At 34.0% G+C, this 15,977-nt stretch overlaps 1 protein-coding gene across 2 annotated transcripts in view; it reads left to right on the forward strand.

Moving 5' to 3' along the window:
- Nucleotides 1–15,977, forward strand: part of LOC150098263 (uncharacterized) — a 258,364-nt gene that overhangs the window by 113,537 nt on the left and 128,850 nt on the right. For both annotated transcript variants that reach the window (XM_090406219.1, XM_090406220.1), the window contains exon 7: nucleotides 3,854–3,928. In XM_090406219.1, coding sequence (XP_090262345.1) covers nucleotides 3,854–3,928 — 75 coding nt within the window. The remainder of the gene's footprint in view (nucleotides 1–3,853; nucleotides 3,929–15,977) is intronic.

Below are 15,977 nucleotides of genomic sequence, written 5' to 3' on the forward strand. Positions count from 1 at the left end.
TCTGGTTTCAGAAATAATCACATACAACATTAGATGAGGATTCACTTGGAACTCTCACAATGAAACTAACAAACTCATTAAAGATGAAACAAAAGAAAGGCTATATTCTAAATATTTGGTCATCTCTTGGATCTGTGGTAGTCATAAAGTGCATAATGCCAAGTTCCTCTTTATCTTATCCTGGATACCAGGTGTTTTCCCAACTTACACTTTCTTCAAGTACATTCTTATTTATTAACTTTTCATATCACCTTGAAATGCTCGTATATTAAGAATTCATTAGATTTCAATCAGAAAACAACCTCTTATGCTTGGTGACTTACTAGCAAGTCTGGACATTGTCCAGACTTGCTAGTAAGTCAGTGCCAGTGTTCAAGCACAATAACTAGCCATAGTTATTGTGCTTGAACACTGCCTAAATACCTTATTTCTGTTTGATAGAAAAATCTGACTAGAGAGGTTTGTTTGTTTGATCATCGGTATCACCAGAATTCTGTAAGCTCTATATTAGAACCCAGAATTATAATTCTGTGAAAGAGAAGACTATAATGCAAGTTGGGGGGAAAACTTACTGCAACTGGATCATCCATCTGAAGTCCACAGGAATAGTCATAAAGATATGGTTTCACTTCCCTTTAAAGGAAATGTCTAAGTAGTGTTAGAAAAGTGTTTTTTTTTTTTTTTGTTTTCCTAAGCTTTTGACATGTCGCCCAAACTGCTAGGAGAAATTGCCAGGGGAAACCTATAAAGGACATTAATATAAAAGAAAAATCATCTAGTGTGGATGAATTTCCCTCTAAGAAAATGTAGATACCATATATTTCATAGAATAGGACATGTGAGAAGATTCAAGAATTTATCTATTATTTGCACTTTCCACTCAAAATAATAGAAATTTGGGAATGATATTAAATTATCTGGATATGACATTCATGATTTTTGAATGACTAATTGTGGACTTCAAAAGAATTTATAAAATACTATCCAAAAATTAACTCTGTAGCTTCCATTATATGTAAAAGATAGCAAACTAATAAAACACATTTTTAAGATATCATCATCATCATCAAATTCCTGCCATGTACCCTCAAGGGGTGTACAGGATATGATAGTACTACATGAAAAAAATTACATCATTATTGTTCTGATAAAGAAGAAGCCAGTCTGAGAGAAAACATTGATATGTTTTTAAATAAACACTTCTTTATTTAGATAGGACTAAAAATGGCCTCGCCTACTCCCTATATATGGGAATAAAAAGGCGTTAGCTGATTTTTTTATTTATTTATTATTTTTTTTTTTTTTGATGTAAATATTTCATCCTTAGTATCTTAGGACATTGTCAGTACAATTAATTCAAACAATACTAGGAATAACATACAGTTAGGGCACGTGATTACAATGGAATCCCAATATGCTTGCAGTAGCGTGTTATAGAATTAAATTAAAATATATCTGGAGGGAAAAAAAATAGATTACATTAAAAATAAGATAACATATATAAAAAATTATTTTACACAATTCAATTTTGTATGACAATTGCCCATACTTTAGGAATAGTAAGAACATCATTATGGTTTAGATTTGGTCTGTGAAGTAAGGCTTCAGCACTTTCTTTGTATAAACGTTCATGTTTATATAAAGATCTATGTAGAAGTTTGATCGTTTCCCAATGGATCCTATGGTTTAGGTTTTCAACTCCGTGTTGTGTGAGGCCAGATTTCTGCGGTTTGATAAGACAGATATGGTCTTGATGTTCCGAAATGCATTTATGAACAGATCAGTAAGAATTTACAGGTGCATGGAACCTCATACACACCAGGTAACATCAGAGGTGAGCATTTATCTTTAGGAGAAGGTAACAAATTATAGATATGGTTGATTGGTTTGTAGGTAGTAAGTAGCAAGTTTGTATTTCTTCATAATTTTTGAAAGGCGTTTGGAGATGCCTTTGACATAAAGTATGGAAATCCTACGTGCTTGTTCTTATCTAGGTCTTGTGTGGGAAAGTGACTGATGATTTTTTGTTGTTTTAAGATTGTATCCATTTAATATGGCTGTATTTTTCATTATTTCCAATTCTTGGTTTAGAGATTCTTCGGAGGAGCAGAATCTGTGTGCTCTGGGAGGCCTAGCATGGATGTGCTAGGCCTCCCAGAATATACGGATTGGCTGTCCTGCATGTTTGGCCATATTAGGACAGTTTGCAACTGCAAATGACCTGGTAGATCTAGGGAAAGTGGCTTGTTTTTGGTGTGTGCGTGGGGGGGGGATGTCAATTTTTATGTGGTTGTAAGGTTGTGTTTCCTTAGGATTTTTGTAAATTTTTCGGATGTGCCCCAGATATATGGAATGATGATAGATCTTGAGTAAACTCTGCTCTGAAGGGGGAAATTGCAGTTATAGGGTTTTAATATTTTTTGGGAATTATAGTTATTGGCTAAGAAAGTGTTTATTATATGGTCAAGTTCAGTAGTTAGGGCACTGTTATCAGAACTGATTAATTTTGCCCTATTATATAGTGTTTTTATAATCTCATATTGTTGGTGGAGGGGCGACTGCTGGTGAATGTATCTACCTGTATGTGTAGGTTTTCTGTAAATGAATGCCAGGGATCCATCAGGCTGGGATGTAATCAGAGTGTCTAGGAATGGGAGACTGTTGTTGCGCTCCTTTGCTAAGGTGAACTGGATCATGAGGCGTTGATTGTTTAGATGTGTTAAGAAATTGTGGAGCATATCCAGGCCATGTGGCCAAATGGAGAACACATCATCCTTAGCATAGCCAGACAGTGGGTTTATGTGGAGGCAGAGTTTAAGGCTTTTTCTTCGGAGATATCCATAAAGAAGTTTGCCAGGGGTCGAGAAAGTGGAGAACCCATGGCTGTTTCTTCTTCTTCTCCCCCCCCCCCCCCCATCTGTTTGTAGAATTTTCATTGCCAAATGGAATTGCCTGAGTTCATGGTGACCTGAAACAGGGCTGAGATGTTGGGAGGAAATATGGCTTGGATGAGGTCTAAGGTATCTTTGAGTGGGATATTAGTGAATAAAGAGGAGACATTAAAACTGACTATTATATCAGTGTATTTGAATGTGAAGTTTTCTATACTGGCTTTAAAGTGGTCTGAGTTTTTTTTTTATGTGAAGATGTGTTGCCAGTATATTGTTTAAGCATTTTAGCTAAATGTTTGACTAATTTGTATTTGAGTGAATAAATGCCATCCACAATGGGATGTAATGGCTGCTCTCTATGTACAAATAGCCTAGGTGTGAAGATATCTCAGGCACAAAATTCTCTTCATTGACACTTGGGTAAAAATAAAGATGAAAATACAAATATAATTTTTGTGAGGTATAATCTATTGTCATTTATGTTCTACTCAGATTTTGTTCTTGTTCTTGCATTATCTTTAGGCTGCCTAAAATGAGAGTTGGTTGTGAATGAATATGAAAGAACATTACAAAAATATAGATAGAGATAAAAGATAAAATTAAACTTTAGTTAAAGAAATGGATTGGTACAACTATTCTTCGATACAAAATAAACAAAATAAAAGATTTATTTTGTTTTTGTATCACCTGTGTGGGTGCATGGGCATGTACTTCAAGAATAGATGAAATTAAAAACTATACTTTTTGATGCAACTGCTCAAAGGGATATAATGAAATGAATGTGTTTAAAATTAACAAATAAATATTCATGTAATTCAAGCAAAAAAAATATTTTAAATCATATGATCTTGAAACAAATTGTAATGATAATGTTGTATGTAGTGTTAATGAAATAAAAAAATGAGCATATGCATATTTGTAACTTTCCATTGAATTTTATTATCAACCTTATATATCTCTAGGAAATGAAGAAAGAAAAAGCCAAAGCTGCATTTGTTAGCTTCTTTCTTAAAACAGAGCCTTTGGTTAATCAACAGGTAATTCTGATTATGTTGCTATATACATCTTAACGAGCTGTACTACAATGCATATGGTATGTTGCTCAACTAGTATCCATTCATGCTATTAATCATAGAATTTTTTTTTCAGTTTCATTAGGTATCACCTTTCTTAATTTTGCAATAAAATAGTGTGAAATAGTGTATTTGTCAGTTTTCTTTTGTATTTAATATTAGACCTAGCCAACCAAGTTGTATTGTGTATTGACAAACTACATACATTGTAATGTTGGATGTGGTACTGCCTGTTCCCCACCTCTTACTACTGTTTTTGTTAGGAAATCATGGAGAAGAGAACAAGTGAAAAATCTATTGTAACAGCTTCAAAACAGAATTCAAAATTGCCATCATCAGTGTCAGAAGTATCCATTTTTGGGACTAACAAGACAGCAAATGAATCCTAAAATAATAAATATGAATTATTAGGAAAAGAATGAAGTAAATATAATACCAAATATGAACTTTTTAATGAGAGCCAATTTCAGTTAGAATTAATGGATACTTCAAAATGAGGAAATTTGACAATGAGACATATATCTGCCTCAAATCCCATGGAAAGTTCTAATACAGAAGAAGCAGGTATATGACATGAAGAACCTTACTATGGGTTTTTCATCCTGCAAAATACTCTCATACAACTTACTATGCTTGCCTTTTTTTTTTTTTGTCTTAGTTGTTTTAGTCCTAACAAGAGTAATAAGGGCTGATGTATTTTTTATTTTAAGGCAGTTGACTTAAATAAGTGCTGATTCTTATTAGAGAGCTAAACAGATTAAGATCATTCACAGATTTACAGAAATTCAGAGAAAAGATCAAGGCTAATAAATGGCAAGTACCTGCTAGATTTATGTTCAGGACACACTACATTCCAACATAAAAATGTGAATAACAGATAATCAGAATTATTGATTTTTATTTATAGTGATGTTTTCACATTGAACTAGGATGCAGGAGTTGTTGTCGAGTCCGTTGAAGAGCTTCTAGATATGACCGTGGATCTATAGAACTGCTTTGGCAATCTGTTAAACTTTGGAGTAGAGTTTTTCTCTAGGGTTATTGTCAATATTTTGTAGAGCAGCAGCAGTTGCTGGACAAGAATAAATATGGACAGTGTTAGTTCAACTCCTGGACAGTTTTTGCATGTTTCATAGCTCCTACTACTGTCAGGCTGAATTTTCATGCATTTAAAATGTTCCGTCCTTAGTCTGGTGATGATTGTGGTTATTAACACTGTCTCTATTTTCTTTAATTTCACTGATTTCATTCTTCTTCTTGAATGTTTGTTTTACCAATCTTAATTTGGCGACAGAGTTAGCATCAGTTAGTGATAATGAGTGTAATTTTTGAGGTAGATGTCTTGCTTCTTTGGCTAGTCTGTCTGCTCTTTCATTGCCTTCAATATTTACATGGGCTGGTATCCATTGCAGTGTGCAGTTCTTATTTTTCAAATTTAAGGTAGTTAGTACTTCATGAATTTCCTGTGTGAGATTTGTTTTTCCATTTTTTTAATGCCTCAAGTGCAGATTTTGAGTCACCGTAGATGGTTATTCCTTCTGTAATGTTTATTACTGGATTTGAGAGATAGAATAGTTTGTATGGCTGTTAATTCACAAGTGAAGTTTGAACCTATTTTGCCAGCTGTGGTTTTGATTTGCATTTCCTCGCCTCCAGGAAGAATTAGAAAACCCCCTGAACCTCCTTGGTTGAGTGCTTCATCAGATGATCCATCAGTATAGGGAATGACATGGTTTGGATTGTTTAAGTGATGTATAATGTCAAGTTCTTTTCTTTTATTTTCTTGCTGTGAATCCTTTTTTGAACAAGGTTTGAGGAGATTTATCTTTGTGTTTTTTGGTAGAATAGTGGAAAAGAATGGCTCTTTGCTTATTTTGATGGATAGGTGCTCTAAGTCAATCTGTTTTTTAATTTCATGATCATATTATAAAGTAATCCTGAGTAAGATATGATCCTGTTGGTGGCTCCTGACTCTGTTAGTGAATTTAACTGTGGAGAGTTTTCTTCTGTCTTCTAGTATAGGAAGCCCACACTCTTGAGCCAGTAGGAACCCAGATTAATGAGGCATATTCCATAGCAGGTCGTGTGAGTACTGTAGATGATAGTGTATGTAGTTTTGAGTGTCTTCAGTTTTGTACCCCATTTTGTTTCACAAAGCCTTTTGATGATATTAAGCTTTTATGAGCTTTATTGGATATATTTATAATATGAGTTGTAAATCTCAGTTCAGTATCTAGGGTCAGTACCTAAGTATTTTGGAGATGCTGGTTTTTCTATTTTGGTATTGTATATTTTGATTTGGGGGTTGTAATTGTGCCTATTTTTTCTATCAGTGGAGCAGATGCTTAGTTTTGTTTTTTCTGGGTTTATCTGTAGTTTAAGTTCCTTCGCCCATTTTTCTAAGCTTTTTATTGAATTATTTAGGACTTTTTCAGATTGTTGAGGATTACTGCTTGTGCCATATTGCTATATCATCTGCATAGCATGCTATTTTTGTGTCATTTATTATGTGAGGATGAATATTGTTCATATAGATGAGAAATAGGAGTGGACTTAAAACAGAACCTTTGGGACTCCAGCCCAAGTTCGTTGCATGTTGGAATGAGTTCCATTAACTTTTACTTTCATTATTCTTCCTTTCATGAAATCTGAAATCCAAATTAATGCATTTCCCCTTATTCCTGTATTGTATGCAATTTTTATTAAATTTTGTCTCCAGAAACGATTGTAGGCAGCTGTGAAATCCAAGAATATTGTTGTTGTTTTCTTTGGTGGTTTTTCTTGAAAGCCATCAAACATAAAATAATTGAGAGTGCTAGTCTTAGCTTTTACAGTCACTAGGGTTTTTGTTAGGTTTTAGTAAGGGTATAATGACTAATGTTTTCCAGATTTTTTGGTAGTTTATCTGCATTCTAGGAAGTGTTAAATATCTTCAGAAGGCATTTTGGGCTATTTTTCCCATGTTTTTAATCATATGTCCAAAGATAAGATCAATTCCGGGTGATTTGTCAGGGTCAGTTTGACTAATTGCTGTTCCTAATTCTGTCATTGTGAGGTCCTGAGTAAAGATGTCTTCAGAAGGATAGGTTCTGGATTGTATTAGAGATGTTTTGCGATTTTCCTGCACTTTTTGTCTTTTTTGTTGTATTGCTGCTTGCCTGCTGGCATTGGAGTAATGTTTGGCTAGTAAATTTGCTGTCTGTTTGTTTGTTGTTCCTGAGGATACTGTTTGAAGAGTGATCAATATCCGGAAGTGTTGCATTGTTTAATAATCTGATGTTCCAGTGTTGTGAGTCTTTTCTTGGATCTAGTCTATTGCAGAATTCTTCCCACTTTTTTTGCTTTTTAGTTAGAAATTTCATCTTCTATGTTTTGAGTTAATTCTATTAACTTCTTTCTGTTGTCTTCTGTATTATTTTGTTTTAATTGTTTGTTGATAATATCTCTTTCGGTGATCATAGCATTGATATTATGATCTTTCCAAAATGGAACCCAATTGTTTTTCCTGAGTCCTCTGGGAATTGAATTTTTTGCAGCTCTCTGTATGTTGTTAGTTAGTTCTAGTAGTTGCTGATCAAGTTCTTTACTAGTGGGTGTGCTAGTGCAATATGTTTCTAATAGTTGTGTGTATTTAGGCCAATTTGCTTTTCTGAAGTTCCAAGATTTCTTTGTCTGTGTTTTTTGATCTAACTGCAAATTAATGGTTGTGATAATAGGTCTATGATCACTGGTGGCATTCTTTAGTATTTTCCACTGGGTAAGACTCACAGTTTCATAATCTACTGCTGTGATGTCTAATGCTGATTCTGTGCCTGTTGTTTTTGACAGATATGTATTTTGCTTGTTGTTTATGATCTCAAGGTTTAGATCATCAATTATGTTTTCTATTTGTTCTCCTTTCCGATCTAGTTGTGGGGACCCCCAGGCTTTTGGCATTTAGATATCCTAAAAAGATCTTTGTATTTGACGTTGTTTAACTTAGTTGTTGAAGTAGTTCTTTCCTTAATGTTGAATAGCCTTTGATTTGAAGCTTCAGATTCTGATTTAGTTTTGTTTCTTGTAAGCATGCAATGTGGATGTTATTTTTGTATAAAATGTTCTTAAGTTCTTCCATCTTTTTTTGAGTGCTGTTGATGTTTAGCTGAAGTATGTTGAGAGTTCTAGTAGCATATTTCTCATTGAGATCCTGGACTGCAGTTCTCGACGTGTCGGCTACCCTGGACATGGTAGTAAGTTTGTGATCAGAACAGATGCTCTTCATGGAATTAGGTGTGCCAGAGCCCCGTTAGCCAGTGATTTTCAGGGTTCTCTGCAGGATTTGATGCAATCCAAGTGAAAAAAAAAAAGTGGTACCAGGATTCTACAAAAGAAAATGTTGATAAGATACTAGAAAGTTTTCTGGGTTTGATGTAACCATCCAACTCTTAAATAAATAAATAATAAATAAATTTCATACTACCATATTGGCCCTTCACCCTACAAAGCAAACCCCTACCTCTTGCCACTTCTGCCTTGCACGTGGATAAATGCCTCGGACGTGGGTTGGACTTCTGCAAGGCAGGATGAAGGAGTGTATAGGAGATTTAAAATATTAAGTGAACCCCAACTGGTGTTAAGTAGGATAAGATTGAGTCCATTGAAAAAAAAATGTTTATTAAAGTTTCAAAAAAAATCACATGAACTGTATGTGTGTGTGTGTCTGTTTGCGTGCGCTCATGCTATTGTACAAAAAAATAAAGGGGTATGAAAACAAGAACCAAACCTTAGAGACTGAATGGTAAAATTCAAAGACAACATTGTTTCAGTTCAGTAAAGCATATAATGAAGCTGTGTGCAAACTTACTGTAAAAATTGACTTTTTACAGGCAGCCCTTTGAATAAAAGTATCAAATTTGTTTATAGTTTTGACCTCTAGTGGGTTGTAATCGCAGGTGCAACTTTCGAATTGGGTGATGCAGCAGTTTTTGTATGACAACCGTTCAAGAAAGAGCTAGTGAGTGGAGCATGTCAGAAGTTGCATCATAGAGCAAAGGGCTGTGATAAAATTATACTGTAAATTAGGAAGAACTGCTACAGAAGTGTATTAAGACCTAAAAAAAAGTTTACTACAATTACTGTATAAGCTGTGCACAGGTTCCACTGGTTTTCAATGTTTAAAGATGGGAAAGAGTCCCTGGAGGATGAACCACACTGTGGATGCCCAGTTTCTGCACTGACAAATGAAAATGTGGTGAAAGCTAGGGAAATTGTTGCCCATGATAAGCAGATAACCACAAGGCTACTCGCTCTATAGTTTGATGTCTGGCTAGTAAAGAAATGGCCATATTAATCTTTGAAAAAGATTTGCTCAATGTTTGTACTGCACACGTTGCCACACGAACAGAGAAAGCAATGGGTTGCATGTTATCAAAATTTCATCAATGCAATTGATCAAGATTGTGATGTGTTGCAAAGAATTGTCACCAGTGGCAAAAGTTGGTGTTTTCAGTTTGATCTGGAAACGAAATGCCAGAGCATGGAATGTCTTCTCCCCAGCAGAAGAGAGTCAGGTTGCAAAAATCATGTATCAAGACAATGGTCATTTTTTTTTTCTCTTTTTTTTTTTTTTGACGCTCCTGGAATTATCCACCACATATTTGTTCCTGAGGGCACCACAGTGAATGGTTAGTATTATCTAAGAGTAATGCAATGTCCATATACCTGTATACAATGTGTCATGAAAGATCAATTGGTTTCTGTTGCTTGACAGTACACCTGTGCACTGCCTGTGAAGCAGTTTCTGGCTTCAAAGTCAATTTGTGTGATCAATCCCCTCTCTCTCTCTCTCCACGCCTTCCATTCTCCAGATTTGGCTCTTGCAGACTTTTTCCTCTTCCCAAAGATGCAGTGTGCCTTGAAAAGAGAGCACTTCAGTGACATTGAGTACATCCAGCACAGTGGGACCCAGACACTGAAGGTTCCCCTTCAGGACTTCAACCATGCCTTTGAACACCTGTATGACAGATGTAAATGTAGTGTGGAGTTGGAGTGAGATTATTTTGAATCTGTAATTGACAATTCCAAATATAGTTCTTTGTTTTGATATAATTATTGTTGTCTCGTTATTTAACAGGCACACTGTGTAATTGTGTACTATTAAACAACTTTAAGAACATGTTAGATTTGCTAAAATAAAATACATGCTAAAAAACTATAGGCAAATATTGTTTTATGAAAAGTGGAGAGGTGCAAAAAAAAAAGTGGGAGGGGGGAATCTTTTAAAAAAGTTTGAAAACTACTGCTTTATGGAATGTTTATATAAAGAAAGCTGTGAGACAATTTTACATTGTCCAAATTTAAACTGATCTGATAATTTTGGTTATTGGCTATGAGAGATATAATTGTATCAGTCTTCCCTTAATTCGTAATTTATTACTTCTCTCTCTCTCTCTCTCTCTCTCTCTCTCGCGCACACACACACACACACACACACACTTTTTTAATGAATTACTTATGAATTTTATTGACCTGTTTTACTTAAACAATTGCATTTTTAAAATGCTTCTTTTATTTGTATTTTATTTGTGTTCCATTGTCATTTTACAAAAGATGCTTTAGATACTAAGGCAATAATTTGACATTAAAAAGTTTTCCTATAATTTTTTTTCCATCTCAAATTTTAAAAAAATGTTTTCATCCTATACTAGATAGAATTTCCCTAAGTCTAAAGCAGTGTTTCTCAACATGGGGGGCATACGTCCCACATTGGAAAATGTACATATTTATATTATACTTTTTCAGAACTTGGCTGACTGTTATGCTGGGGGGGGGAATCAAAATCTTTGAGACGTTGAGGTGGGGCATGATCAAAAAGGTTCTGAAACACTGATCTAAAGTCTGTGCATGGTATAGACTAATCCTTGTTGTTAGAGGGTTTCCACAAATTTTATTATTGTATTATTATTTGAATAATTTCAGAGGTTTAACACTCAGTCATATAAATTTTGCCAAGAAAGTGATTCCAAAATATATAACAATCTTTTTTCTTGCTGTCAAGTATCCATCCAAAAGGATGGATGCTTGACAAGCCACAAGAAAATTGGGAAGAACATAATAATAACTTTTTTAAAACAAAGTTTGAACATGTGATTGTTAGAGGCACATAATTGACAAAGATAACAGGAAGCATGAGATATGTTACTGACATAATTCATGTAACATTGTAATTTGACCGAAAGCAAAACATTTCATGGGAAAGAATACTTGATACTCAAATCCACTTTTTTTGCTAAGATTTGAATACTCTTGAAAGTTCATAGGGGAAAAAAAAATTCTTTCCAAATATATATTTAAGCAATATTTACTTTTCACAATATTTTCTGTTGAATCCAGAAGGACAGTAGAACACTTGGCAGTATGAGTGATATAATTTAGTTCTTTAATCAGAATTGTGGAAACCTTTTGAATTTGGACAGTAAGTTTTAGTTGTTACTGTTTATTGAGGGCCTGTGTTATGCATGAGGAAAAGGAACTGAATGCAGTAAATGCTACTGTTAAATAATTACCTAGCAAAGATAGTATTTGATTCTTTATTTAAGTTCTTTTTTACTTTGGGAGGAAGAGGATTGTTTACCTTCATTATTGCAGAATAAAAGACGTAGGACAGATGGTGGAATAGCATGAAGGTCAACAGCAGTAGGCAGAACCTCATTTAGCAAAAGCCAAATGAGGTTCTGCCTCCTGCTGCTTTCTAATGCAGTGGTAACAACAGATGCAACTGCTGCCACTCCATTGGAAAGGTGAAACACTCTGCAAACCATGCTCTGTACAAGTTTGTGGAATGTCCTAACACCAAACTAGGCTGAAGAAAGTTGGTAATCCCTACAGCAGAACTTCTCTCTCTCTTATTGAAACTTCTCAGAACAGAAGAAATTGAACTGTTTTTTGGAAAAATGCCTGACCAGAGAATGGAACCAGAGAAAATAAAAAAAAATGTAAATTAAAGAAGAATTATTTTTTCACAACAACAACAAAAAAAAAAATCTCATTAGAATAGTAATTACATCTAGATCTGTAGTGGAGTTAAAAAAAAAAGAAAAAAGACCAAAAACTGGAGTAATGTGATTCATATTCTTACATAAGAAAAACATCATGCATTATAAATACCGCAGTGAAAAAACTCTGAAACTAATAGGCAATAAATTTTACCTCCTGACTGTTATTGATGTCTCTGCACCAGAGGAAAGAAGAGAAGAAGATATCTTTACAGATTTTTTTTTTTTTTTTTTTTTTTAAGTAATAATGGGAGATCTCATTGCTATGGTTGGTAACATTCCGCTTTGTACAAATAATTGTAACAAATGGTGAAATGAAATTGCACTGACTGGCTGTCATATAGTGATTCCACTTTCCCATTAAAATTCCAAATGGCAAAGCACTGTGAATTCAACAGTGAAGCAAATATAGAATTCATAGATTACTGGAAAGGTTTTGACAGAGTCATAAGAAGAAACACTTATGTTGTTAAACAAGAAGCTAAAATATCCCAGAGAAGCTGCTGTTACATGGATCAGAACAGTCATATAGTTATAAGAATTAGCAGAGAAGTTGCAGAATAGAAACTGCTAAACAGAAGTCCACCAGGGGTGTTCATTGTCACTGCTTTTATTCAATATCTTTATGGATATTAAAAACTGTTGAATTCACAGTGCTTTTGCATCCTGGAACTACACTTAATCTTGCTGTCTGCAGGTGAAGACCATAATGAAGAATTCCACAGATAACATTTTCCTTAAGTAGACTATCCACAAAAATTAGAATGAAAATATTTTTCATTTACCATTCTTGGTGACATGATCTCTATCATGTGATCTTTGCTCCTCTGCTACTGCCAGTTAGCCTAAGGAGTGCAAGGAAAAACTCCTTAGACCATTACTCTGCTGCCATTTCCTTGCTTTGCTGTGACCAAGCATAATGGGTTCATGATTTCATGTTGTTACATTGTCATACTCTTGTCATTCTGTCCTGCCAGAAATAATAGAAATTTGAACTCATCATCACACCATGCAGTCCTTCTTCAAATGGAGAATCTGATGTACTTTGACTCATCACTCACCTATCTGTTTGTTTTTGATGGACAAGTGTTTGATATCCTCGGGTATCTTCTACTGTTACATGCTATTCTAGATAGTGTTGTTGCAAGGTGTATTCAGATGCACTACCTTGCACCTCTGAGTGCACCATGCAGTTATTTGATTATTTGTCCATGTCTGTTGGACTTCATTCCTTTATTTGGCTCAGCTATTTCTCCCATGCTAGATATTTTAATTGGTGTTTTTGATTTATCCTACTATTTTTACCATGTACAACACTATCTGAGATACTGTTGCATGTGTCCATCTAGCAGGGCAGCAATTTCAGCGATACTTTTACCTGCCTATTTGATTCTCCCTTTCCTTATTGCATGCACTTGAATAGATATACCCGAAGGCTGATTGCCTATTTAGAGCCCACTTCTGCCACACATCATTAGTTGTATGCTAGAGGTAGATTCCATATAGCATAGAGATTATTTTAATATTTAATATTAAAATAATTAAAATAATTAATATTTTAATTATTTTAATATAATACTTTATATTAAAATTTAATATTTTAATATAAAGTATAAAATTATTTATACTTTACATTTTCTTGTATGCTTTCATGGATCTTTAGGCCTTCTCCAGACATTCTGTTATCATTCTGCTCTACTGTATATTAGGTTGCATGATTTATTCCAGTGACTTTTCTTTGTTTTGGTGATGCAGCATAAAAAAGATGAAGTGGGGAGACTGTAAAGGCATTTCAAGTCAAGATGATGAAATACCAATTTTTTACATTAGCACTTCACATATTCTCAAATTTTGACTCATATTGATGAATTCCATAATAATAGTAGCCAGTGTAAGACAAAACTTGTTTTCTTGAAGTTAATATGCATTGCTAACTTATCAAATATTATTTTGATAATAAAATAATAATAAGATAATAAAATGATGTACTGTTACTTTCATACTGAAAGTAACAGTACATCAGTGTAGAACAAACAGTTAAAGGAATGGAATACAAAGTACAGAACAGTGGGTGGATCAATCACCAAAAATTTTTGCCACATGCCAGAAGATTAATATTAATAAAATATTATTAAATAATTCTTAAAAACTATTTCATTGATGGTTGCATAAGATGAGAATCTCCCAAACTTTTGGGAGAGAGAGAGAGAGAGAGACAGTCATTCTCTCTTTAAAAAGGTGTTCATATTTAAACCTGCATCTGTGGAGAAGACAAGCTTTATCCCACTGGATATTATGTTTAATGTCAATGCTATGTTTTGCTAGACCAGACTTATGAGGTTTCATGTATTCGATATAATACTGATGTTCCTTCATTCTTTTTTCCACAGAACGTTTGTCCAAAGTATGATAAATTACATTCACATGGTATCTGGTAAACACCAGCTAATGATAGAGGTGCCAGTTTGTCTTTTGTAGATGGCAACAAGTGGAAAATTTTGTTGATAGGAAAATATGTGAGAATAAGATGATATATACTTCTTCAAAATTCTGCTAATAGGTTCGGAGATGCCTGAAATATAAGGGATTGGAACTCTGCGGTCTTTTGAAGAATCCTGAGGTGTTGAGACATAGAGTCAAATATCTGCTGGATTTGATCAGGGTTGTAACCATTAGATTCTATTAACTTTTTTATAGTGAAAAGTCCTTGTTGTAAGCTTAATGGGGAGGAGCACACTTTATGTGCTCCATTAATTAAAGATGTGATAATGCCAATTTTTTGAGAGGTGTGATGAGAGCAGACTTTTGATGATTGTATCTGCCAATAAAGGTAGGTTTTCGATAGACATTTGTTGACAAAGTACTAGAGGATGTGCATGTAAGGAGGATGTCCAAGAAAGGTAAACTACCAGACTTTTTCCATTTTGAACTGAAAGCATGGGTGAAGCCTATTTATCTGTTATAGAAATGTGATAAGTTCCTCTTCAGCATGTGGCCAAATAGCAAAGACATCATTGACATAACGAAACCAAAGAGAGGGTTGGGGATGAATGGATGAAAACAAGGTGTCTTCCAGATGTTTTAAAAAATAGTTTACCAAAGGTGGAGACAGAGGGCTACCCATGGCAGTACCTTCAACTTGTTTGTAGATCTTGTTTTTCCAGCTGAAATATCCTGAATGTATAACAAATTCAAAAATCTTTGCAATATCTGGAGGGTAATCATCATATAGTAAGTTGACAGTGTCAGCTAATGGAATATTGGTAAAAAGGGAAACAATATCAAAACTGACTAACAAGTCAGACTCTGATTTGAAATTCCTTGATTTGTTCAAGAAAATGTGTTGAATTTTTGATGAACGATCTGGAATGTCTAGGAAGAGCAGTTAATGAACGTGACAAAAATTTAGCAATTCGATAAGTGGGAGGTCAGTACAATTCACGATGGGTCTTACTGGATAACCTTCTTTATGGATTTTTGGGAGACGATATCAATGAAATAATTTTTAAGAATTATTTAATGATATTTCATTAATATTGATCTTCTGGCTCGCGGCAAAAATTTAATTGGTAATCCACCGACTGTTCTGTACTTTGTATTCCATTCCTTTAACTGTTCTACACTGATGATGTACTGTTACTTTCAGTACGAAATATTTTTACCTTTAATTCATTAAAGTTATTATTGTTAGTTTTATACATGTTAAATTATTAATTTTAATTATGTCACAGGTACCTCTAAAGATTAGAATAAAATAATAATCTAAATTACATCAATAATTTTTAAAAGCAAAAAAATATGCTGACTTTTTTAAAAAAAAAAATTGAATCTGATAGTTTTGGCATATACATTATATATCCCATTGAATAATGCCAGCAAGATCTTGAACATAGAATAATATTTCATGAAATGTTATAGAAAATAACTGCCTCGTTTTTTTTTTTTTTTTTTTTTTTTTTTCCCAGAGTGAGTCCACATTC

Source organism: Typopeltis vanoorti, chromosome 16 (genome assembly GCF_054136105.1).
Source record: "Typopeltis vanoorti isolate ZY-2024b chromosome 16, IOZ_Tvanoo_1.0, whole genome shotgun sequence".
NCBI classification, from domain to species: domain Eukaryota; kingdom Metazoa; phylum Arthropoda; class Arachnida; order Uropygi; family Thelyphonidae; genus Typopeltis; species Typopeltis vanoorti.